This window comes from Lithobates pipiens, unplaced genomic scaffold, assembly GCF_037356315.1.
Source record: "Lithobates pipiens isolate NorthernLeopardFrog02 unplaced genomic scaffold, aLitPip1_a1.2 Scaffold_23, whole genome shotgun sequence".
Lineage (NCBI taxonomy): Eukaryota > Metazoa > Chordata > Amphibia > Anura > Ranidae > Lithobates > Lithobates pipiens.
Window position 1 is genome coordinate 243,785,685 of NW_027507785.1, and position 26,323 is coordinate 243,812,007.

General features: G+C 42.4%; 1 protein-coding gene across 4 annotated transcripts in view; it reads right to left on the reverse strand.

Moving 5' to 3' along the window:
* SH3GLB1 (SH3 domain containing GRB2 like, endophilin B1) overlaps positions 1–26,323 on the reverse strand; it is a 91,965-nt gene that overhangs the window by 40,712 nt on the left and 24,930 nt on the right. For all 4 annotated transcript variants that reach the window (XM_077452970.1, XM_077452969.1, XM_077452967.1 and 1 more), the window contains exons 2-5: positions 19,380–19,521; positions 6,618–6,746; positions 2,993–3,126; positions 735–827 (exon numbers count right to left, since the gene is read on the reverse strand). In XM_077452970.1, the coding sequence (XP_077309096.1) occupies positions 735–827; positions 2,993–3,126; positions 6,618–6,746; positions 19,380–19,521 (498 nt within the window). The remainder of the gene's footprint in view (positions 1–734; positions 828–2,992; positions 3,127–6,617; positions 6,747–19,379; positions 19,522–26,323) is intronic.

Below are 26,323 nucleotides of genomic sequence, written 5' to 3' on the forward strand. Positions count from 1 at the left end.
ATTGGTCATTTGGTGTTTGCTCGGTCCTCAAAAATGTAAAAAAAAAAAAAAAAAAAAAAAAAAAAAAAAAAAAACACACCACACCAAAAACTTACATCTAAAAGCTTTTTTTTTAAATAGTTATAGATTTTAGTTTTAGTCAGGAATGGTTAAAACACCATTCAGGCTTTTTTTATGCGTCTCATTGGGAGATTTTTTATTTACTCCCTGCAATAATCTCTAGCATGTCACCAATTCACTGAGCAACCATCATAAAGTGAAAGCAGCTACATTTCAGTGCAGTGGAAATGCCAGACTCGACAAAGCTTTAAAATTAAAATACTTATTAAATAAGTCAGCAATTTAAAAGACTATAATATACAAAAATTTTAACAAGCTACTTTAGTAACTGTGCATTGCTGCTTTTGCAATGCCTTACTAAATTAGCCTGAAAGCAGAATAAGATGAAATGAAAATGTGCTTTTAAAATACACAAATAGGAAAAATAGGCAAATATACAATGAGCAGTTTCTGCACAGTATGCAATTCTGGTGTTATCCAAATATTCTATAAATTGCGAGTCAGAATAGGCATTTTTTAACAACGTAAAGCTAACAAAGAACTGAGTTTATGCAGCTTGAATCTGGGACCTTCCAATTGTTTACCACAAAGAGTACATGTTGTCAGCTATTCAGGCAGGTTAACCACAGGGAGAAAGAGTGACTTTTTTTCCAGTCATTTGTCAAGCTACTTACTGAAGCCCTGGCTTCTGTAACCCTGGCTTTTTTCAGACGGGTCTTTGCAGCGTCTAAATCCAGTCTTTTATTCTGCAACAATTTCCGTTCTTTCTAAAGAAAGCGAAAAAAGAAAGGGAAAGAGGTGCATCAATACAGCTGTAGAAAAACAGCTTGATAAGCAGAACAAGGAGTAAAGATTGGGAGAAAACTGATGACAAATAGGTCAAAGCAATGCCACAGCTATTTCAATTTCCAGAGGAGTAGCTTGCTTTCAAGATCTGTGTAACAAACTCTGGCCACAAAAATATAGTGAGTAAAATAACAATCTCACCAAACTATGAACGTCAACAATTTAAAGAGGAAGTAAACCCTGATGAGTTTACTTCCTCTTTGTTTCCCTGCAAAGGTAAAGCATAATGGACTACTATGCATCGCATAGTAGCTCATTATGTGTCACTTACCTGACACAGGAGCCAGCGAAGTCGCCGCTGATCCCTGTAGTCCGCCGCATCCATGTTGCTTGTGGCGTCTCGCAGCTCCGACGAATCACAGCGGCGCAACCGCGATGACGTCACTCCCACGCATGCGCACGGGAGTCGCGCCTCGCAGCTCCGCCACTGTCATACGGCGAAGCCGCGATGACGTCACTCCCGCGCATGCGCACGGGAGTCGACAAATTTGGCAAATCCATTCTTGGATTTGCCGCATTTAGTGCGCATGCGCGCCGCTGTCTACGGCGCAGGCGCCGTAGACAGCGGTGCCCATTTTCGGGCAAATATCTCCTAAACCATATAGGTTTAGGAGATATTGCTTGGACCTACAGGTAAGCCTTAATCTAGGCTTACCTATAGGTCCAAGTTGTTTGGAAGGGTTTACTTCCTCTTTAACAGGAACTTTGAGCACAGCTAATCTAACACTTTCTTGTAAATGCTATCAATGGCTCTATTGATCCCAAGAGGAGATCACAATGGGGGGGGGGGGGGGCACACACAGCAAGGAACCGGCCAACTTATGTGATAGGTAGGATTCAAAAGGTCCTCCTTGGTGTCCATACTACAGTCCATTAAAGTGGAACACATAGCTCAATAAAACCTCTTACTTTTAAAACAAAACTATACGCAAATCTCAATTTTTTTTATTTTGGATAGCGCAAGGGAGGGTTATAACTTCTGTAAGGTTGATTTTTGCCACCTTTGTCCCATTGCAGAGATTTTACTTCACTTCCTGTCCTACAGCCAAAACAGGAAGAGAGCAGAATTTTCTGCAATTATAGGAAATTCCTTGTGGACACCCAGGTCACCAGTTCTAGTGACCACATTGGAAGATTTACCCTCTATTACTTTTCAGGGGACAACCCAAAATTTGGGATTTTTTTTTTTTTTACTTCCACTATTAGGCTCCATGCACACTATAAGCTTAAAAAAAACAAAAAAAACAAAAAAAAAAAAAAAAAACACACAGGTACCCGCACCCACTTCCGGGTAAGATCGCCGCAATTGTTGTGCAGCGATCTATGCAATTTCCAGCCCCTCCTGCTCCCCCCTGCCTCCTGGGAGACACACACACAGTTCCCAGAAGACGAGACCATTTAGAAAGGGCAGCATGACTCACTTAGTGAAGACGCCTGTATCCGGAGCGGCTTCAATGTACCAACTCTACCTTTGTTACACCCATGTTTAGTGTCAGTGGACAATGTCAGTGGGGTAGTGGTCGGTGTCAGTGGATGATGTCAGTGTCAGTGGGGTAGTAGTCACTGTCGGTGGACAATGTCAGTATCAGTGAGGTAGTGGTCGGTGTCATTGGACGAAGTCAGTGAGGTAGTGGTCGGTGTCAGTGGTCTTGGGGCTCTGGACCGTGTGGGGGGCACTCACAGATGCAGATGTGAACCATCCCCAACAGTGCATGTTAGGACAGAACGTGATAGAAAACTACAAATTTTCTAGTCATTGAAACAGATAGAAATGAAAATCATGTTCAGGTGAAAGGGTCAAAGGTGAGATTTTCAGACACTTTCTATCACGTTTTACAGGTAAAAAGAAATCTAAATGGAGACACAGAATTTGACCCTTCCCCGTTACTTTAAATTTAAATGACCAGGGCCTTTTTCAAACAGTCCCAAATTTTAGGTGTGCTACTAAAGTACTTATTTAAGAATAATAGCCCTATAATTACATTTCATTCACAACAGTTAGAAAAATAATGTTAAACCAGAATTCCAAAATAGAGAAACATTACTTGCAACACAGTATGAGCTGCCTACTTCCTCCCATACTTACAGATATTGTTTTATAATCTCCTTCTATAAAATTCCTTAAGGGAGTGAGAAAGTTAATAGCTCCAGTCTGTACAAGTTCCCGGTGAGCTCCTCCTATTCGTCTCTGTGTTTCTCCACAATTAATGAGAGCATTTCCTGGAACACAAATATAAATCATAAGGCTTCGATAATGAAAACCAAAATGATCCTTCCACTGCAATGCACACACACACACAGGCAGAATTGTATGTGATAAGTAAATCTTATTCTTGCAAAAATTTAAGGTGTTCATGCAACCAATTCTAGTACATGTCCTGCACTGAAGTTCTAATCATTTAAAGAGGAATATCAGTGCGTCCACCCTGCACCCTATTCCCCCCACCTCCCCTGGCTTTATTTTATTACTAAAGCCTCCTTAAAGCTGGTGTGTCTTAGCCCTTGTACACACGGGTTAGACATTCTGACAACCAAATCCTTTGGATTTTGTCTGAAACTGTTGCATACACACGGTCGGACAAAGTTGTCGGAAAATCCGATTGTACATAACGTGATGACATTATTTCGTTACGATGGGACTACGTTCAGGCTAGTAGCCAATAGCTTTGGTCTAGGAATTTGATCTGAGCATGCGTGGCACTTTGCCCGTCGGAGTAGGCTACACATGAGCGGAGTATGTCCGATTGGAGCATGTTGTCGGAAAATTTTATAGACAAGCACCAGCTCCTTACTCGGATCGGTGCTCACCCGAGTCTCAGTGACTCGGTGATCACAGAGCGCTCAGCGCGTGCACAGGGGAGGCAGTCATACGACGACCTCCCGGAAATTAACATCCACGCGGTGGTCGTCATTCGGCCATAGCGCAGATGCCAGGTGGTTAAGAAAAACCATACATACTTTTGAGTTTGCATACACTTTAAAATCACAGTGTACACATACCGTATCCGGCACAGAATTTGAGGAAGCAATGTTCTTTACATCTTAAAATGTCTAGAGAAAGTTCTGTTTTCTGTGCATAGTAATTACATTCACTCTTCATTTTCCCAGTGTAGTATGAATTGAATTCAATGCTACCAGTAACAAGACTAGTTCTTTCTTAAAACTCTGATAAATAAGGCTGAGTTTTTCCTCCTCTAGGCATGCCCACATCTTAAAAGGGATTGTAAAGTTTTTTTTTTTTTTATTAAAAACAAACATGTTATGTACTTACCTGCCCTGTGCAGTGATTTTGCACAGAGCAGCCCAGATCATATCAAGTACACATTTTAGAAACTGCAGCCATTTTTATACACAGTCCCCCCCCCCCCCCCCCCCATTTTCAGGGGCTCAAAATGTAATGGAACTAATGAATATAATCATAAAATGTGCATTTTAAATATTTTGTTGAGAATCCTTTAATGGCAATGACTGCCTGAACTCTGGAATCCATGGACAATATCTAAAACTGGGTTTCCTCCTTTCTGATACTTTTCCAGGCTCGAAATGCAGCCGTCTTCGGTTCTTTGTATGTGGGTTTTTCTGCCTTCATTTTTGCCTTCAGCAAGTGAAATGCATGCTCAATTGGGTTGAGATCAGGTGACGGAGTCGGCCATTGCAGAAAATTCCACTTTTTCTTCAAAAGTTTTTTTTTTTTCCTTTGCAGTGTGTTTTGGATCATTGTCCATCTGTACTGTGAAGTGAGATCCAATCAACTTTGCTCCATTTGGCTGAATCTGGGCTGACAGTATATCTCTAAACATTGCAGAATTAATTTGGCTGCTTCTGTCTATCACATCAATAAACACCAATGACCTAGTGCCACTGGAAGCCATGCCATCACACCGACTCCTCCATGTTTTACAGAGGACGTTGTATGCTTTGAATCATTAGCTGTTCCAAGCCTTCTACACATGTTTCTTACCATCATTCTGATACAGATGAATCTTAGTTTCATCTTTCCAAAGAATGCTTTTCAGAACTGGTCTGGCTTTTTTAGATTTTTTTTGGCAAAGTCTAATCTGACTTTTCTATTCTTCAGGCTTATGAATGGTTTGCACCTTGTGGTGAACCCTCTGTATTTGCTCTTGTGAAGTCCTCTATTGATTGTAGACTTCCTGGAGAGTGTCCTTCACTTGTCTGGATGTTGTAAATGGGATGTTCTTTACCACAAAGAGGATCCTGTGATCACCCACCACTGTTGAGTAGCACAAGTAGCCCACACCTGGCCACGAAACAGCTTTTAATTTAATTGTCCAATCACTTTTGCTCCATTGAAAAAAGGGAGGGTGGCTATGCTTAAGAGCTGTAATTCCTTAACCCCTACTCCGATTTGGATGTACATACCCTCAAATTAAACCAGAGAGTGAGCACTTTCAGACCCTATTATATACCTATAGTTTGAATAGGTTTTGGTAAATACCTGAAAAAAAAACTGTGCCTGTGTCCAAATATTTATGTACCTATCGATAGGTCAGTTGCTCAAATTACTGAGGCCCAGGGAACTGGCATTTCCAATTCAACTAAGGTAGCTTGCATGCTGCCATCAACAGTTTCCTTAGTTGTCTGGCTGTCATTCTGCTCTAATGACTTTAGTATTTCACCAAGTCACTAAAACAGAACAAGTATCCAGATTAGTTCACATGTCACTGCATGGGGCCAGGTCAGTGACACAAAATGGTGAATTTCAAGGCTTAGCATGTAAATTTAGGCATCTTCAGAAAAAAGGTCAGCAATGGTAGCCAACATATTTCTCTCTGTACACGATTCCAGTAATGCCCCCAACACACTATCAGATTTTCTGCAGATTTTTTCCTTCAGGTTTATCAAAACCATGTAGTGCAAGGGCCTGCCTGATTGCATACAGTGGGCAAAAAAGTATTTAGTCAGCCGCCAATTGTGCAAGTTCTCCCACTTCAATGCGATTGTCTGGATTTGTTTCCACATTTTGTCTCTCATAGTTGAGGTATACCTATGATGACAATTATAGGCCTCTCTCACCTTTTTAAGTGGGAGAACTTTCACAATTGGTGGCTGACTAAATACTTTTTTGCACCACTGTACAAATTGAAACTCCTAAGGTTTGACCTCATATTATATGGTTTTGGTAAATCTAAAGGAAAAAACTCAGCTGAAAACTGATAGTGTGTATGGGGCTTAAAATGGGGCTTAAATGAAGGTTGATAAACCTGCTGTGGCTGATGAAAAAAGTCAGCAGCTACTTCAGCACAAGTAGACTTAATTTACGTGGAAAACTCTTTAAAGCAGATTTCAGGTCTTCATGCTTTAACATAATTATGTAATATTTTGTGATGCCAAAGGACTATGCATGTATTTAAATCTGCTTGCTGATGTAAATAGACCAATCGAGGTGGAAGTCTTCCAACAAAGAATCAAGCAGCCATAAATATTCATCATGAAGCTTTTACAAAACAATCAATAGAAGACATCAGACAGCAAGTTATATTGCAATACAGCATCAAATGTGACAAGCAAGAAAAACCAGTTACTCATCACACCAGAATGATAAACACAACTATAATTAGCTAAATGGAAAGATGTGGATTTTACTAATGAAAGTGCATCACAGCTGACAATCTTAGCATATGTTGTGTGGAACTCAACTCTTTATTCCAGCTGTGCAACCTTCATTGAATGCCATCACACATACTCACCGTATGCTGTTCCTGGACCAAAGTCGTTCCCTGCATCAATCAAGTACTGGGCCAGCTGCTCCTGATTATTCAAGCGACTTGGAGCTTTTCTCTCAAGCTTCTCATAGACAAACTCTTCTATCCTGGCATCTTTGAGAACAAAACAGAGAAGTCATCAGTTCAGTGTCACAAGATTGGAGCCTAGGGACACATATAAATCGGCATTTCCTAGAAAGGATATTAGTGTAAAGAAAGGCAGTATGCATTCATGAGCTAAACAATTGGAATTCTGACACAGATGCAATTAGGTAGTACTTAGTCAATTGCAGTTAATTGAGTAGTTATGGCTATGAAGTAAAATGATCTTCAAAATGTAGACCAAAAAAATATGAAAAAAAGGAAAGCAGTATATACATACACACAACTGCTAGATCTACATTATTGGAGCCACTTAGTCTCTCATAACATTGGTAGATGGATCGTAGCAAAAACATTAAATACACATATATAGTGCCTTGAAAAGGTATTCATACCCTTTTGTCATGTTACAACCAAAAGCATAAGGAACTATAAGTAGCTCTCTAAGATTCTATAAAGAAGTGTGTCGGTCATAAACACAGGCACTAGTAACCATGGCATGATGATCCATCAATGTTTATTCCATCACATATATGATGAGCTGGTGCAAAATCTAAAGAGAAAAAAAAAAAAAGTCTAAAATGATTTAGCTGGGAAACAGGTGTAAAAACAATGATGTAAATGGACAGATAAAAGTTATTCAACGTTGCCACAGGTCACCTCAGGTGGGGAAGAGGGGTGAACAGACATCCGGAGGGCTCACTTGTATCACAACTGGTAGCCTAACTTTTCTCTGTCCATTACATCACTGGTTTTTACACTTGTTTCCCAACTGAATTTTAGATTTATTTTTTAGATTTTGCACCAGCTCATATCTATGATGGAATAAACATTGTTGGATTATTCCATGGTTCACCAGAAGAACACCATACCCACAGTGAAGCATGGTGGTTTAAACATCATGCTTTGGGGCTTTTTTCCTTCAACTGGAACAGGGGCCTTAGTCTAGGTAGAGGGAATTATGAACAGTTCCAAATATCTGGGGGGTTCACCTGAGTCCAGCATTTGTGTCCATCGGCCCCACCCCAGCGCACCATCATTGTATTTGATTGACAGCAGTAAATATCCATTCAAGAGCCAAGAACCCCAGGCAGAAGAATAGTACGTCTCCGCCACGGGAAATTCCAGGGCTCAGGTAAGTAAAATGGGGAGTGCTGGGGGGCCGGTCACTGCCAGGTGTTTTCTCCCCTTAATGCAGAAAAAACACAAGGGTTTACAACCCCTTTAACAGGAGAAGGATTAGAACCTCTGTCAGGTCATAATTTCTGAGAAGGCAAGATGACGAGGCACTAAAAGATAACTTTGGTAAGGTGACAAGAAAGAAGAGAGGTGCTAATGTGTAGCTTTCTGGTAAACCATGACCATGCATTATTCTTTGGACTGAAAGCTTTAAGAAAAAAAAAAAAAAAACACAAGACCAGAAACAGTTTATCAATCGCCTCAGATGCATCTTTTTTTTCTTAATTTTTTTCCTTGAAGGCCCTCCTTTCTGTCCATCCCCCTGTTGGGGTGACAGGTGTCACGAGGGCAGTACAATACAGTATAGAAGAATTCTACACAGAGAGCAATTGCAACTTGACAGCAGTTCTTTACCCAGTTTGTTAAACTAAAAGAAAAATGTTCTGCTTATAAAGAGTATCTTTAGAAACTGTGCAAAAGTGAGAAAGTAGTTCGTCTACATTTTGATCTTTAGGCTTAGTTCCCACAAACTGACATCAATGCATTACTATGGAAAAACAGATGACAATGGATGATCATCTATTTTCATCCGCTTCCGCCAACATTTTTTTTTTTTTTTTTTGAACGGATGAAAGCTCAGTTTTTCATTCGTAAAAAAAAAAAAAAAAAAAGTTTTTTTTTTACGCGAAAAACAGATGTAGCATGAAAAAAATAAATAAAAAAGGACTCAGGACTTAAGTGGTTAAAATAAATTAAAAAAAAAAGGGATGAAAAACTGATGTAAACATCACCTGTTTTTCCTTTGAAAAAAAGTGACTGAACTGATCAAACGAACGCATGTGTAAAAGGGGCCTTGATGTAAACTCAATGCAGCCAAGTTCACAGTTCTCAGACTGCTTCTGGAAAGGGCTGCAACCTTGTTACATGTTTTTCCATAATGTGTAACCTCTCTCAAGCATAATGTAGCATTCCAAAGTGATTGGATATCGATATACCTTCCAAGATCGCTGCCACCAGAACAGGTTTTTGCATTGAAAGATTTCTGATCTATTCCTGCAACAACTTAAACAGGTTGGCTTTCATTACTTTCTGTACCAGAGATAGTGGTCATGAAGACACATGAGTGAAACAGTTAAAGTAGCCTGGCAGAGAGCTTATCTTTCACATTCTAACCAAATGGGGGAAAAAAAAGGGAAGTTTTGGCTGACATGGAATTTTTCCTATAAAATAACAAACGTATTACACTTACCTCCTCTGGTGCAGTGGATTTGCACAGAGCAGACCCAATCCTCCTCTTCTCATGGTGCCTCTTCTGTGATCCTGGCTCTTCTCTCCTGTTCAATGCCCCCACAGCAAGCAGCTTGCTATGGGGGCACTTAAGCCAAAACACAGCGCCGCTCTCTCTCTTTCTAAATTGGCTAGCTGACTTTGACAGCAGCGGGAGCCAATAGCGCCGCTGCTGTGTCTCAGCCAATCAGGAAGGAGAATCTCAGATGGCTGGGACACTCGTGGGCATCGCTGGACAGAGAGTAACCTCAGGTAAGTGTTAGAAGAGCTGCAGCAGATAGAATGCTTTGTATCTTAATGCATAGAATACACCAAGATAAAAAAAACTTCTGCCTTTACACACACTTTAAGGGAATCCTTTAAAAGACTAAACTAAGTAGTATGTGATCGAAGATACTTAATTGGATACTGTCCATTCACAAATGTATATAAATGGGCCAACACCTGCTTCTCTGCACTACTGTAACCCAGAAAATAAAAGTTGCAGAAGACACTTAACTTCTCTCTCATTTGAATAGCTTTGATACTCGTGAGTAACTCTATGGACAGGGGCTTTATGGAAGGGACTGCAGGGGAGCCTCTCGTCTGACTATGGGCCCTGGCATTTGAGGGGGCTCTATTTTTGGGAGGTGTGTGCCTGGGGGACCCTTGGACTGGCCCCGCCTCGGCTTTGGAATTGTTTCCCGGAAACAGACTCTGGCAATCTAGAACTGGGATACAGATTTGGGGCCTTTGTGCCCAAACCAGCAATGAATACTTTAGACCAGTGATGGCGAACTTTGGCACCCCAGATGTGTTGGAACTACATTTCCTGTGATGCTCAACTACACTGCAGAGTGGATGAGCATTATGGGAAATGTAGTTCAAACACATCTGGGGTGCCAAGGTTCCCCGTCACTGTTTTAGACTGAGAGCAGATGTTAATATAAATGAGCTCAAACCAACCTGATGCTGGGGTCTCCTGCTATGTTTACCAAGGTGTTTTTCTCTCAAGGTATTAATTCCCCGTTGTGTGCCTCCTATGTGTGACTTCCCATTGTTAATTGGCTTGTCTATCATTTGTCTGCTCATCTTTTGGAGATGTGATCAATAGTCTGTTCACACTACCTTGTTATCAAACCATTATGGGATGTTTATTGCTTACGATAATGGGTAATGTATTTTGTGTATCCAGGGTTTTGGGCTGGTTGCAGGATGACCTGGGCACCTAGGCTTGTCTAGGTGACTAGTAGTCAATTCATGTTAACCACTTCGGCCCCGGAAGAATTTTCCCCCTTCCTGACCAGAGCACTTTTTGCGATTCGGCACTGCGTCCCTTTAACTGACAATTGTGCGGTCGTGCGACATGGCTCCCAAACAAAATTGACGTTTTTTCCCCCCATAAATAGAGCTTTCTTTTGGTGGTATTTGATCACCGCTATGGTTTTTATTTTGTGCGCTATAAACAAAAAAAAAAGGACAATTTTGAAAAAAAAATAAAACCTTTTTTTACTTTTTGCTATAATAAATATCCCCCAAAAATATATAAAACAAATTTTTTTTTCCTCAGTTTAGGCAGATAAAAATAAATCGCAATAAGCGGTTCCAAAATAGGGGATAGTTTTATGGCATTTTTATTTTTTTTAAATGGCGGCAATCAGCGATTTTTATCATGACTGCGACATTATGGTGGACACATAGGACATTCTTGACCATTGTCATTTATACAGCAATCAGTGCTATACAAATGCACGATTCTTGTGTAAATGGCAGTGAAGGTGTTAACCACTATGCGGCAGTGTAGGGGTTAAGTGTGTCCTAGGGGCGTGTTGCTAACTGGGGGGCGTGGCTGTTTTACAGATCACTGATCTCTGCTCCAATAACAGGGAGCAGAGATCAGTGTCACTTGTTGCTAGGCAGAACGGGGAGATGCTGTTTACTTCGGCATCTCCCTGTTCTTCCTCTCCGTGAGGCGATCGCGGGTATCCCAGCGGAGATCGAGTCCGCGGGACCCGCAACCGGACTCCCTGAGCTTCCCGCGGGCATGCACGCCTCTGCGGCCTCTTAAAGGGTGTGCCCTTCTGCCGACGTATATTGGCGTGAGGCGGTCGGGAAATGGTTAATTAGATCACGGTCAGCTATTAGTTGCTAGATGCGAATTAGAACACAGTGTATGTTGACTGTCTCTTAGATGTGCCAATTGCTTAGGATAACGTGATCAGGCTCTCGATCTTTTGTGCTATATATTTTGGGTGAATTTTCAATAGAGTGAGTTAAAGTTTGCATCCAAGCTAGCGTCGTCTAATCCTTGGGTGGTCAGCTATAATACCTGGTTCCTGGGTCCAAACTGGAGGAAGCTGTATCTTGACGGAGGCACCCAAGCTGGGTGCTGGACGCTCCATCAAACTCTAAATACAAAATTTTGCTGTATGAATGGTGCGGCTCTTTAGCTGCGAGGGAAGAACATGACTGAACTAGGTACAGCATACTGCACATACTTCACATCTTGTAAATCATTCATATTAGCCTTTGTTTTGAATCAAAGAAAGTGGCAAGTTTCTTTCCATTTGCAAAGAAAAAAAAAAAAGTTACCACCTATGTCAAGCTAACCTCCAAATGAATTTGGATATACCAATTCCCACATTTAAAATTAGCATCCTATTTTCTTAAAGTGACACTAAAAGTATTTTTTTTTTTAAATAAACAAACGTCATACTCGTCTCCACTGTGCAGCTCGTTTTGCACAGCGTGACCCCGAACATCCACTTCTTTAGTGACTCGGTGGCTAATCCCAGCATTAGATAACTCCCTTGGAGAAGCGCTCTCCTGAGGGGGTTACCTTGCGGCCGTCCTCGCCAGTCCAGCATTTGCATCCACAGACACGAATGCTGGACTCGGCACCACCCCCCGCATCATTGGATTTGATTGACAGCAGCGAGAGCCAATGGCTGCACTGCTATCAATCTATCCAATCATAAGCTGGGAACTCGTGGAGAGAGGGATGACGGGGACGTTCCGACAGAAATTCAGGGCTCAGGCAAGTAAAATGGGGGGCTGGGGGCCGGTGAATGCATAGGATGTATTAAGGTGAAAAAACACAAGCCTTTACAACCCCTTTAAGATACGTCTAGCATGTTTTCTTGCCAAGCCTGCACACGTATTATCTGGTATGAAAATGCCAGATTTATTTATTCCTCAAAATATATCATTTGAAAGATACTCCTCAACTGGAAAATATTTGATCCAGTGTCTATCCAAGATATTATATAAAACTCCCAGTGGAGTCTGGCAGGTCAAACAGAGGAAGGAAAAGGGGATTTGGTCACAGGAAGGCAGCGATTATCAGATAAACACAAAGAGTATTACTTCAAGTCTGTTTAAAAAGAAGCCTGGAGAGCTTAAAACAAAAGGAGAAATATTAAAGGAAGTCAACAGCAAAATGAACCAATATATTAACAACTGTCATATTGTTATAATGAAAGTTTTAGTCAGCATCAGATTTACAGGAATACAAGTACAAAGGAAAAACAAAATAGTGAAGACTAGTCTATATATTGCTCCACAAAGGCTGTATATGCAATTATACATGCCAGCAGAATCTGTCTCCTCTACTACAAAAATATCTACCTTTAGAATTAATTTTCTTACAAGTAATACGATGGACTTTATGCCGCCATGTGTTACAAGAGGCTGACCAGAACAATCAGATACTTACTTAGTCCGAATCTCATGTGTATGAGAAGGTAGAGCTGGACAAACAGCTTAAAACCAGACCAACTTTTTTTTTTTTTTTTGTGCGTATTTAAAGTGCATTAAACCCCCCCCCCCCCCCCCCCCACAACTTTCAATAGGACCAGGCCATACAGAGTGCAAAATTCTTTCTTGTGGGAAAGAAATTTGCACACTTCCATCAATACAGACAGTGCTGACAGGAGAATCCCTCCTGCCAAGCAATTAGCTGCTCCTGGCAGGGGGGTGGAACAAGGCTGCAGGCTGGTCGTACCCAAGTTGATCGATCAGCCTTCCCATTAACGAGTCGGACCTCAGCTGCTTTTATTATTTCGCCATCAGGCTGAGATTATATTCCTGACCAAGATATACAGCTGTTGCAGCAGAGAATGGGGATCTGCCGGAGCTCTCTGGCAGAGGTGCATTGATTTTAAAACTTGCTGCATAGAAGTACAGATCCTTTAACAGTGCTGTCAATTTAGAAGGCAGTGGGCAGGTCCAGGTGTGGTCAAGTGCTGACTGACAAGCTAAAGGTTTGGAATCAGCAGTGACAATAGTTATAACCACACTGCCTGCAACATTAACTACTTCCCGCCCGTAGGCCATCACAGGGCGTCCTTAGAGCAAGAGCAATAGCAATAATTCTAGCACTAGACCTCCTCTAACTCTAAACTGGTAACCTGTAAAAAAAAATTCAAGCGCAGCCTATGAAGGATTTTTAACCACTTCGGGACCGGCTCATGCCGATATATGTCAGCACTTTGAAGGGGGATATCGTTATGGCAGCAGCTAGCTACCATAACCCCCGATATCCTCTTTAGCGAGTGGTCCAGTTTCAGATAAAAGTGGTCTCTGCGTCGGATTCTCAGCGAGATCACTTTTATCGGAGCCCGCCGCTTACCGGAGCCGTCTGTAGCGACGGAGGCGAACGGGTCCTCTCCCTGGCTTGGTATGGAGATAAGTGAGGGGAAGATGGCTCCTACCCTTCCTCCATACCATTGCAGGACGGAAGCGAAGTCAAAAATGTCACTTCCGCCCCATAACTCTTGAGAGACATTTTTTTTTTTTTTTTTTTTTATTTACAATTTTAAATTCCATTTAATTTTTTTCGGTGTAAATATGAGATCTGGGGTCTTCTTGACCCCCAGATCTCACATTTAAGAGATCCTGTTGTGCTTTTTTCTATTACAAGGGATGTTTACATTTCTAGTAATAGGAAAAAAAAGTGACATTTTTAAAAAAAAAATTTAACCACTTGCCGCCTGCCATATAGCAGAATGACGGCGGCAAAGTGATTTCAATATCCTGACTGGGCGTCATATGACGTTCTCACGATATTAAGCTGCTGTGTGCCCCCGGGGGTGATCGTTGTTGCGGTGTGTCAGTCTGACACCCCACAACGCGGCTCTAGGTAAAGAGTCTCTGACCTAGACTCTTTACCACATGATCAACCGTGTCCAATCACGCCTGAATACAATGTAAATAGGAAGAGCCTGTGATCGGCTTTTCCTCACTCGCGTCTGACATATGCGATCGGCGGCTCTCCTGACAGGGGGGGCTCTGTGCTGATTGCTTATCAGCACAGCCCCCCCCCCGTATCCTGCCCAGGACCACCAGGGATGCCACCACACTGGACCACCGGGTATGCCCCCCCCAGGAAAATGCACATCTGTGCCGAGGCAGCTGCCAATCAGTGCCCACTGACAATGCCTACCACTGCCACCAGGGATGCCCATCAGTGCCATGTATCAATGCCCATCAGTGTCACCTATCAATGTCCACCTGTGTCACCCATGAGTGCCGCCCATCAGTGCCACCTCATCGCTGCCGCCTTATCAGTGCCCATCAGTGAAAGAGGAAAAAAAAAAAAACTTATTTACAACATTTTTACAAGCTTTTTTTTTTACATTTTCGGTCTTTTTTTGTTTAACAAAAAATAAAAACTGTAGAGGTGATCTAATACCACAAAAAGAAAGCTCTGGGAACAAAAGGATAACAATTTAGTTTGGGTACAGTGTAGCATGACCGTGCAATTGTCAAAGTGCGACAGCACTGAAAGCTGAAAATTGGTCTGGGCAGGAAGGTGTATAAGTGCCCTGTATTGAAATGGTTAAAGAACAGTGTAAAAGTTAAAAAAAAAAAAAAAAAAAAAAAAATCGGGGTAAATATTGTGTTTTGTTCTCTATTAATCCATAAAAAAAAATGTATCAAAAGAAAAAAAAAAAAATATTGTGCGGCATAAAAAAAATTAAAATGAAAACAACTGCCTTTTTATTTCCTAGGGTCTTTATTTTTTTAGCAAAGGAAGTGGTTAATCTCACTGTAGTGCAAGCAGGCAAAGCCTATGAGAGTGGCAACACTGCTCTGAATTCAGAAATAGTGCATCATCACCATACCATTAAAAAAAGCTGCATTATTAGGACTTCAGCAATAGCCTCAACAGGTATTTGTGGGACTTCACAGAGAAAGCCAAGTTTTAGGCCTCATGCACACTGGATGCTTTTACAGCAGCTGTTTTTGGCTTGAGATGTTTTTTTTTTTTTTTTCTGCAGCAGATAAACTCCCCAGGATGTTAATAGACATGTGCAGAGTAAAATATTTCGTTTCGGAATTTCGTTTTCGTCTGAAAACTTAATTTATTTAGTTACTCCCGAAATTCGTTTTTATTTATTTCATTTTTCGTTCAAAAATTGCATTCGTCCGAAAATCCACATGAATCACGGTCGAATCTGTCTTTGAAGGCTTATGGTGTCTGTCGAATGTATAAAGAAGATTCGACGGAGCTAGTATATAGCATACTTTAGAACCCTATTAAAGTCTATGGGACTCCAACGTTCAAAATCTAAAGTGCTCATTTTAAAGGCTAATTTGCAAGTTACTGTCCTAAAAAGTGTTTGGGGACCTGGGTCCTGCCCCAGGGGACATGTATCAATGCAAAAAAAAGTTTTAAAAACGGCCGTTTTTTCGGGAGCAGTGATTTTAATAATGATTAAAGTGAAACAATAAAAGTGTAATATTCCTTTAAATTTCGTAGGGGGGGGTTGTCTATAGTATGCCTGTGAAGGGGCGCATGTTTCCCGTGCTTAGAATTGTCCCTGCACAAAGTGTCATTTATGCAGGAAAAAAAGTCCTTTAAAATCACTCGCAGCTATAATGAATTGTCGGCTCCCGTAATACAGAGAACACTCATTGAAAGTCATTGATAAAAAAATAAATAAATAAATAAAAAAAAAAAGCGTGGGGGTCCCCCAAATTCAATTACCAGGCCCTTCAGGTCTGGTATGGATATTAAGGGGAACCCTGCCTCAAATTTAAGAAAAAATTTGACGTGGGGTTCCCCCTAAATATCCATAACCAGACCCTTCAGGTCTGGTATGGATATTAAGGGGAACCCCGTGTCAAATTTAAAAAAAAATTGACGTGGGGTTCCCCCTAAAAATCCATACCAGACCCTTTATCCGAGCACGCAACCTGGCAGGCCGCAGGAAAAGAGGGGGGGATGAGAGAGCGGCCCCCCCTCCCTCCTGAACCGTACCAGGCCACATGCCCTCAACATTGGGAGGATGCTTTGGGGGTCTGTGACCCCTCAAAGCACCTTGTCCCCATGTTGATGAGGACAAGGGCCTCATCCCCACAACCCTGGCCGGTGGTTGTGGAGGTCTGCGGGCGGGGGGCTTATCAGAATCTGGAAGCCCCCTTTAACAAGGGGACCCCCAGATCCCGGCCCCCCCCCTGTTTGAAATGGTAAGGGGGTACAAAAGTACCCCTACCATTTCACAAAGAAAGTGTAAAAAATGTTTAAATAAAACAAACACACTTTTGAAAAATTCCTTTATTAAAAATAAAAAAATAAAAAAAAGATTCCAGCGGCGGTAATCCACTCTTGCTATCCATCGACGGACGGTCATATCTCCAGCGATGTCTAATATCATCCAGCGCAGCGCAGCATCCTTCTTCTGTCTCCGTGGAGGAGACACTACAGACATTCCGGCGGCTGACGTTTGTTATATACGGAGGGCGGGGCCACCCGTCACCTGACCCCGCCCCCCTCTGACGCAAGGGGAAACCCGGGGTTCCCCGTGACGTAGGGGTGACCCCGCCCCCCTCTGATGTAACGGAAACCTGCCTGTGTTACATCAGAGGGGTGCGGGTCACCCCTACGTCACAGGGAACCCCGGGTTTCCCCTTGCGTCAGAGGGGGGCGGGGTCAGGTGACGGGTGGCCCCGCCCTCCGTATATAACAAACGTCAGCCGCCGGAATGCCTGTAGTGTCTCCTCCACGGAGACAGAAGAAGGATGCTGCGCTGCGCTGGATGATATTAGACATCGCTGGAGATATGACCGTCCGTCGATGGATAGCAAGAGTGGATTACCGCCGCTGGAATCTTTTTTTTATTTTTTTATTTTTAATAAAGGAATTTTTCAAAAGTGTGTTTGTTTTATTTAAACATTTTTTACACTTTCTTTGTGAAATGGTAGGGGTACTTTTGTACCCCCTTACCATTTCAAACAGGGGGGGGGCCGGGATCTGGGGGTCCCCTTGTTAAAGGGGGCTTCCAGATTCTGATAAGCCCCCCGCCCGCAGACCTCCACAACCACCGGCCAGGGTTGTGGGGATGAGGCCCTTGTCTTCATCAACATGGGGACAAGGTGCTTTGAGGGGTCACAGACCCCCAAAGCATCCTCCCAATGTTGAGGGCATGTGGCCTGGTACGGTTCAGGAGGGAGGGGGGGCCGCTCTCTCGTCCCCCCCTCTTTTCCTGCGGCCTGCCAGGTTGCGTGCTCGGATAAAGGGTCTGGTATGGATTTTTAGGGGGAACCCCACGTCAATTTTTTTTTTAATTTGACGCGGGGTTCCCCTTAATATCCATACCAGACCTGAAGGGTCTGGTTATGGATATTTAGGGGGAACCCCACGTCAAATTTTTTCTTAAATTTGAGGCAGGGTTCCCCTTAATATCCATACCAGACCTGAAGGGCCTGGTAATTGAATTTGGGGGACCCCCACGCTTTTTTTTTTATTTATTTATTTTTTTATCAATGACTTTCAATGAGTGTTCTCTGTATTACGGAGCCGACAATTCATTATAGCTGCGAGTGATTTTAAAGGACTTTTTTTCCTGCATAAATGACACTTTGTGCAGGGACAATTCTAAGCACGGGAAACATGCGCCCCTTCACAGGCATACTATAGACAACCCCCCCCCTACGAAATTTAAAGGAATATTACACTTTTATTGTTTCACTTTAATCATTATTAAAATCACTGCTCCCGAAAAAACGGCCGTTTTTAAAACTTTTTTTTGCATTGATACATGTCCCCTGGGGCAGGACCCGGGTCCCCAAACACTTTTTAGGACAGTATCTTGCAGAATCTTTTCTCTCTGTCAAATCTTTTTTCTCTGTCGAATATTTTCTCTATATAATCTTGGACTAATAGAGGTAAGGTTAGGCACATTCGAACACAGGTTCTATAGACACGTTGTCAGAGTCACGTCGAATCTCCTATTCTATATCGAACTGTTGTAACAATGAAAACGAAAATAAAGCATTTATTTATGTCGGATCTTTCGTTTTTCGGATTTTGTGCTTTCGTTATCGTTTGGCAAAACGAAAACGAAAATAGCTGAAATTCGGACGAAAATGCATTCGGACGAAAACGAATGCACATGTCTAGATGTTAACCTATGTGTCCGTGCACACATAGGCTGTTATCAGCAATTTTTGGCAGGAGCATTTTCTGACTGGAAAAACCCCCCAGAACTAGTGGGTTTTTAGAGTTTTTCAGCTGTAAAAATGCTCCAGCTCAGGAAAAAACAAAGCTTAAAAACAACAAAAAAACTTGGCTATTCAGCGATTATTAGCATTTTTTGAGCCGTAAGCTTTTGCGGGAGTATCATTTTTTTTTTTAAACAAAAAGGAAGATTTGACTTCCTCTATCAGACCCCCCCCCCCAAGACAGTAACCATATCACCCCTGCCTGCCATGTCTGTATACATACATATTAACTAGGTGGGCAGTCTTCTCCAAGAATGTCCATGTACTAAGCAGTGATAGTCACTGCTTAATAAACAAACACTTCAGTGTTTCAGTGAATTTCTGGTACTGTAATCTCGCTAGATCTCACAAGATTCCAGTATCATTGGGGTGTTCTCCACTGTTTGAAGCGTTTGTAGATTGCTTCACTCCTCCAAAAGGATAAGTGATGTACACCTCTTCATAAACTGGCACTCAGAAGAGAACGATCTCTGTGAATGCCGGAGAATGGAGCAGTGAATATTTTTCACTGCTTTATAAACAGACATCTAAATAACCAAAATGTGTAGATATGAAAGGAACGTGCACTGTGTAGATGCTTTTTTACATGAGTAGATAACTGAAGTGAATATTCATAGGATTTTTTTTTTGGATGCAGATTTTCTACTCCTTTAGAATGTCAACCTCAGAGTCCTAGTTGATGCTTTTACTTACTTGGATTTGGCTGTAGTAAGACTTCTGTCTGCTTCATAATTTTTTCTGTCCATACTTTTGTGCTTTCAGCCTTGGCAAGAAGGTTCTCAAGGTGGGCATCTAGCTCTGTTTTCTCTGCCTGTCCAAGTTTCTCTTCTGTAAACTGTTGGGACATAAGACATAATACTCATGAGTTTATGTAAAAACACACAAAATCCATGGGTAAACGCAGAAATTGCACATGGTTATTGCTTTTGCTTTATAAAAAGGAGAACTTTAGATAAGAAAGGTAAACCGAGCAAGATAAAAAAGGTTAGGCCACCAACCAACCCTTACATCAAACGTCATGAATATATATATTTCAGTTGTGAACTGTCTTATTCAGGTATCCTCTCCCGTTCATATTTGCACAATTTGACATGTCAAAGCTCAGCCTATTGCTGGCAACGACACTGTCCTAATTGGTACGATTTCCAAAACTTTCCTGCACTACTTTCGGCGACTTTGGACATGAACCCGCATAGATTTCTTTCAAATCACCTCAAACTCACACCGAAATGCAGGTTTGAAATCGTGCGAGTTCAGCTGGACTTGTGCAATTTCAAACCCACGTTCAGTGTGAACAAGGACTTCAGCCCCATAAGCGAGTGAAATGCACAAAGGTCGGGGTCTGAAAAAAATAAAAATAAATGATCTCATGCAGCTCCTGGTAGCATTCGGCTGCCAAGATCTAGTCAGCTGACAAGGAGTAAAACCAAAAATGTAAAGTTAATTACATATTTGCTATAAAAGTAAAAAATTCTCTCCTGGTCAATTACATGCATTGATGTTGCCAAATTACCTCACACTGAGTTTATTGAAATTTATACATGGATTTTTCTTAAAGCGGTTTTGTACCTAAAAATTTATCTTCTTGTTATTTAAAGCACATGATAGCATACTTACATTAATGAACCCTGAAAAAAAAATATTCAGTACTTACCTTACAATGAAATTGCGAAATCTCGTGAGATTTCGGAAGGAGGACGCCGGTCACGTGACGAGGGCGTGTCCGAAATTGCCATTTTCAAAGTGGGCAGGCAGCTGTATCTGCCATTACCACTATTGAAACTTTTACAGCGCTGCTCACTGCTATCAGTGAGCATGCGCGAGATGGAGCGGTGGATGCTGGGAGCCGAGCGTCATAGAATAGAGGAAGTAAATGCCTGTGGGCTTCAGACGCCCACAGTTAAAATGGAAAACGCCTAACTACTTTTTTTAAAGTTATCCGAAGCAAAAGAATCGTCACGCCGGGGGTCAAAAACACGCCGATCGTGAATGCTAACCGATGATAGGAATCGCCCACCAGTGACACAGGTAAGAGGAAAAAAAAAAACGCAGCGGAATCCCGCTTTAAGTCTCACTTCCTGCTGCCTACTTCCCAGATAGGACAGTCTTCCCGCAATGATCACATGGTCAGCCCCAGTGTTGTATGAGGGAAAACTGAAGGAAAAGGCTGAGAGCCAATCAAATTAACAGCCGGGCACCCACTGTGCATGCACGAGCTGCACTGTGACTGGCCAGGCAGTCATAAGGGACTTGCGACATATCCCAGATGATTGCAGAGAGGGAGAAAGGAGAGGTGAGCTCCCTTTCCAGTGCACCAGGAGGAAGTGGGAGCTGGGACCCTCTGAAAAGAGGGTACTGGCCCTCCCCAAAAAATGACATTCCAAATGTGGCATGTCAGGAGGTCACCTCCCTTAAAGCAGAAGTTCCATTTTTTGGTGGAACTCCACTTTAATGCATTAAGGTGAAAAACCTTTTGTGCTGCAGCAGCACCCCAGAGCCCTACCTTTTACTTACCTGAACCCATTCGTTCCAGCGACGGGGATGAGCACAGCAGCTCCAGCCGCTGTCTCTGGTTCTCATTGGATAGATTGATAGCAGTGGGTGCCATTGGCTCCCACTGCTGTCAAATCCAGTAACACGGGAGCCAGCGGGGGGCGGAGTCCTGCTGTCTGCATCAATGGACACAGCAGCAGGACTCGCGAGGGCACTCTGTGCTGCTCTGTACAAAACCCTTGCATAGAGCAGGTAAGTAGAACAGGTTTGTTATTTAAAATAAATAAAAATACACCAACAAACACAACACCTGTAAGCCAATTGGTTTCTATCCAGAGCTGCACCACATTTCTTCAGTCTTGGTAAAATCAACCCCATGGATTCCAAGACCTCTGGTATTTGTTAAAAATAAGTAGGAGATTGTAAAATTATGTAACAAAAAAATATATATGTTAGGAGCCTGAATCTGAACAGATACAACAGAGAAGTCAATTGCAAGCTGCTTTTACAGTGGAATCAAGATCACTGCAGACGTCAGAAGGGAATTTTTCCAGTAGTGACACCTCATCAGTTCCTTATTTATACAAAGTGTATTTTGAAAGCTTACTGTTAACAGCTTTTAAAAAAAGTGACCCCCTGCTACATAAATCCTCTCTGTATTAGTAATCACCTAACAAAGCAGTCAGGGAGACAAAGTATCTCAACCCAGGAACAAAAAATGTAATATATTGCACTAGTCCTTCGATAATTTTTATTTTTATTTTTTTTAACGTAGTTCTAAAGGCTAGACACCTTTTACCTTAATGCATTTTTTACATCAAGGTAAAAAAATGCCCTATGACTTTTATCTCCCCCACACCCACCGGTAGACTTACTTGAGCCCAAAAGGGGCCGGGGAGATACGCAATCCATTGTGTCCAGTGCGCCTCTAACCCAGAACGGCCTGGATGGCGTACATGTACTGTGGGGGGTCGGCAAGTGGTAAATATGATGATCACTGTAACAGCAATGTTTCGAACTGTCATGAATAGGTTACATTCAGAACAGCTGCGATTTGTGATTGGCTACAGCTAATCACATGGTACAGGGTGCTGTGATTGACCCAGGTATCATGTGATAGCAGTGGGACAATCACAGCATAACAGCTTTGTTGACATTGTGATCATGACAGGTTGGTCTTGATGGACTTTTTCTTTTTTCAACTTTGCCAACTATGACGACATAGCAATATGTGATTACATACCCTCTGTTCTCAGCTGCATAAGAGGTAGGGGAGGAGAAAAAGCAGCACACTAAACTTCCCAGTGAAAGGCTGTGCTAGAGGAGTGTGTCAGCAGAAGTCATAGGAAAACACAGTTTCCAGCACAGCTAAAAAGCTGACCATGGTGTGATCTCCTGCCAAGTGTAGTTTGAGTACAGGGATTTCACACAAAGGAAGCATTAGAAAGAAGAGGATACTTTTTCATACAAGCACATGGTACAGCATGAACATATAAGGAATATGAAATGTTGGCTTTATATATCCTTTAAATGCTTGCCGACCCTCCACAATGCATATACTGCGGCGGGGTGGCAGGTACTGGTACGTCTTTGCCTGTTTCTGGGTTTCGAGTGCATGCCCTCGCCCACCTAATCCCCTGTGATTTGATACAGCGGGAGTTCATCAACAGATGCCAATGATCCATGGCCAGGACCTGCTGCTTATTAGCTGTGTCAAATCACAGCCTAGAGCCCTGTGGTAATAAACACCACAGGGCTCTATACAGAGGTAACAGAAACAAATCCATGTGTAATAAAAAGCAGCATAAAGTACACACATCAACACTTGTTAGGCACATAATTAACCCTTCCTAGCCAAAGTCATGACTACAGTGTATATTAGCACTGATCACTGTATTAGTGTCAATTTCCACAAAGTGTCAGATCGCCTGCCGCTGCACTACTTTTGGCGACTTTGGGGGTGATTTCAATAGACCTCTGTGTAGGAAACAGCACAGATTTCTCTGAAATCGCCCCTAATGTCAGACTGAAATGCTGGTTTGAAGTCGTGCAAGTTCAGCTGAACTCGCACAAGTTAAAACCTGCATTTCAGAGTGAATCTAGGCTTAGTCTGTTTTCCTTCATTTTCACCTGGTGTCCTGGGATGTGAAGGCTCATTCATTGTACAGTACCTTCCCCTTCTGCTCATCTATATAGCATAAGGGAAGACAAACTACGTAGAGCAGGCAAACTTAAGCGGCAAACAATAGATGAAGACCGAAGAATAATTTCTGTTACAGAGGGGCAGCTTATTACATATTGTGCAACACATGACTTCTAGTTTTAACAACCAAGATCTAAATAGGCCGTGTTCGGTGTTAATGGAAACAAAAGGTTGGATTAATAGTTTTACAGCATTTACTCATTGGTCACAAATGTGTCATTTCCTCCCTCTAAACAATCCTCTTGGCTCAGACTGAAAAAAAAACACAGAAGCAAAAGTTAGGATTGCCAAGGCGAAGCTTGATTATACAAACTGTAAAAGGCTTACAGATGCCAGCAGTGCAATTTCAACAAATAAAGGCCAAAAGGAGATGAACTGCTCTGGATTTTATCAATGCGTGTGAAATGTCAAGTGTTACTAAACCCACAAGAGTATAATCAGTCTGTAAATGCAGTAAAGCAAGCTTGTTATACTCACTGTGTAAAAAGTCTGTTTAATCCTGTCTTCTCTGATCCTCCCCTTCTCTTATTGTCCCCAATCCATCTGCTGATAGAGCAGAGCCTTGGAGGCATGCTGCACATGCTGTTTGGTGTGTATTGCTAGTCTTTTTTTTTTTTTGTGTTTGGGAGAGTGCATGTGATCAGCACAGGGCCAATCAGCACTGTCCAGACAAGGGTTGAGGAGTCATGCAGCCTCATAGGACAGTCAGAGGATATTGAAAACTCCTCCTGCAAGCTTTAACCAGACACTGATAGAAGTCACAAGACTGAGATTTTACTTTTGATGAGAAAGGGTATTTAGCAGTTTATATTTACTGAAATCATTTCCATGCTGTGCGAAACCAGACGATATAGCGAACGCAGGGTCAAGAAACACTTTAAAGTTGTTGTAAACCGCCGGCAATTTTTATTTCTTACCTGCAAGGCAAAGTTATAATGTGCATCGCACTCCAACACGTTATGCGAAACTTACCTTAGAACAAAGCCCTTCCAGCGGCAAGCTATCACCACTAACAGAGCTTCTCTCATCTTCCTTCCGGGTTCGCAGATACCAGTGGTGCGAGTGGCTGGAGCTGCGATAACATCACTCCTATGCATGTCCGCGGGAGCCACAGTTTACGGCAGCTGTTCCTTTGGAGCACATGCACCGGTGATGTATAGTGCACATTTAGGAGATATTTACAGTACCTATAGCTAAAATAATGTATGGGAGTTTACTCCCACCTTAAACTATCAACTTTATATTGATAATTTTGAACTAGCAATCATAATTTGTATCAAATAGATAAAGAGATATTAGTACACAGTCTATGATGCTGAAGTTAACAGGTGCAGGCAAGGACTACAAATGCTGCTTACATTTAGATTACTATACACACCACCAGGCTAATCTATAGGGCTCTGTGGTATCAATCCTTATCCAGATCATTGTGCCTTGACTTTATAGGCCATTTCTCTGAAGCAATAATTTGATAGATTAGGCACTAAATCCTGGACTCAGTCTGGACACCTTCAATGTCAAACCACAGCATGTGCACTGCTGGAGCAAGTCTCCAGTGACAACAGTTCATTTCCATCAATCCCTCCACACATAGCTGATAAACAGCATAGTACATTCAGTGTAATACTACTTAGATTTATTTAGAGGTAAATCTAACTTGAGTATGCAACAACCAGAAAGTTATGCGTGTCGGTTTTCAGAATTGAGAAATGTTTTTATATGGCAGCCTTGACTTCTACTTTAACCACTTCAATACAGGGCACTTTCACCCCCCTTCCTTCCCAGACCATTTTTCAGCTTTCAACGCTCTCACACTTTCAATGACAATTGCGCGGTCATGCTATATGCTACCCAAATGAAATTTTTATCATTTTGTTCGCACAAATAGCGCTTTATTTTGGTGGTATTTATTCACGACTGAGTTTAAAATTTTTTGGGATATAAGTGAAAAAAAAAAAAAAAAAAGAGCGGAAATATAGAAAAAAATAAATAAAAAAAACGAATTTTGTCATAAAATTTAAGCCAAAAAATGTATTCCGCTACATGTTTTTGGTAAAAAAAAAATTCTATTAAAGAGGAAGTAAACCCTGATGGGTTTACTTCCTCTTTCATTCCCTGCAAAGGCAAAGCATAATTGACTACTATGCATCGCATAGTAGCCCATTATGTGTCACTTACCTGACACAGGAGCCAGCGATGTCACCGCTGTCCCCTGTAGTCCAGTGCATCCATCTTTTCGGTGGGGTCTCGCAGCTCCGCCGCTGTCATTTGGCGGAGCCGTGATGACGTCACTCCCGCGCATGCGCACGGGAGCCGACACGCGCGGCAGCTCCGTTGTTGGAAATGGCGCGCTCAGTGCGCCGCTGTCTACGGCGCATGCGCCGTAGACAGTGGTGCCTGTCTTCAGGCAAATATCTCCTAAACCGTATAGGTTTAGGAGATATTTCTTGGACCTACAGGTAAGCCTTAACCACTTGCCGACCGCCGCACGACGATGTACGTCGACAGAATGGCACAGGCAGGCATATGGGCGTACATGTACGTCCCTGCCTTCCCGCGGGTGGGGGGCCCGATCGGGCCCCCCCCCCAGTGCCAGCGGCGGTCGGTATCCGTTCAGGAGCGATCCGGGATGAGGGGGCGACCATTCATTCATGGCCACCCCCTCGCAATCGCTCCTGACGAATGGAAGTGCAGCATTACATCACTTCCTCTCCTGTAATGTAAACACAGGCAGAGGAAGTGATGTAATCTCTCCTCGTGTCGGTCTTTTTCATTCCGGCACCGAGGAGAGAGGATCGGTGAGTTGCACCTAACACTACACTAACAGTAGAACACGCCAGGCACACTTTTCACCCCCCGATCACCCCCCCCAATCACCCCTGCACCCCCAGTCACAGTGACACCAATTGCATTTTTTTTATTTTTATTATTGCATTGGTGT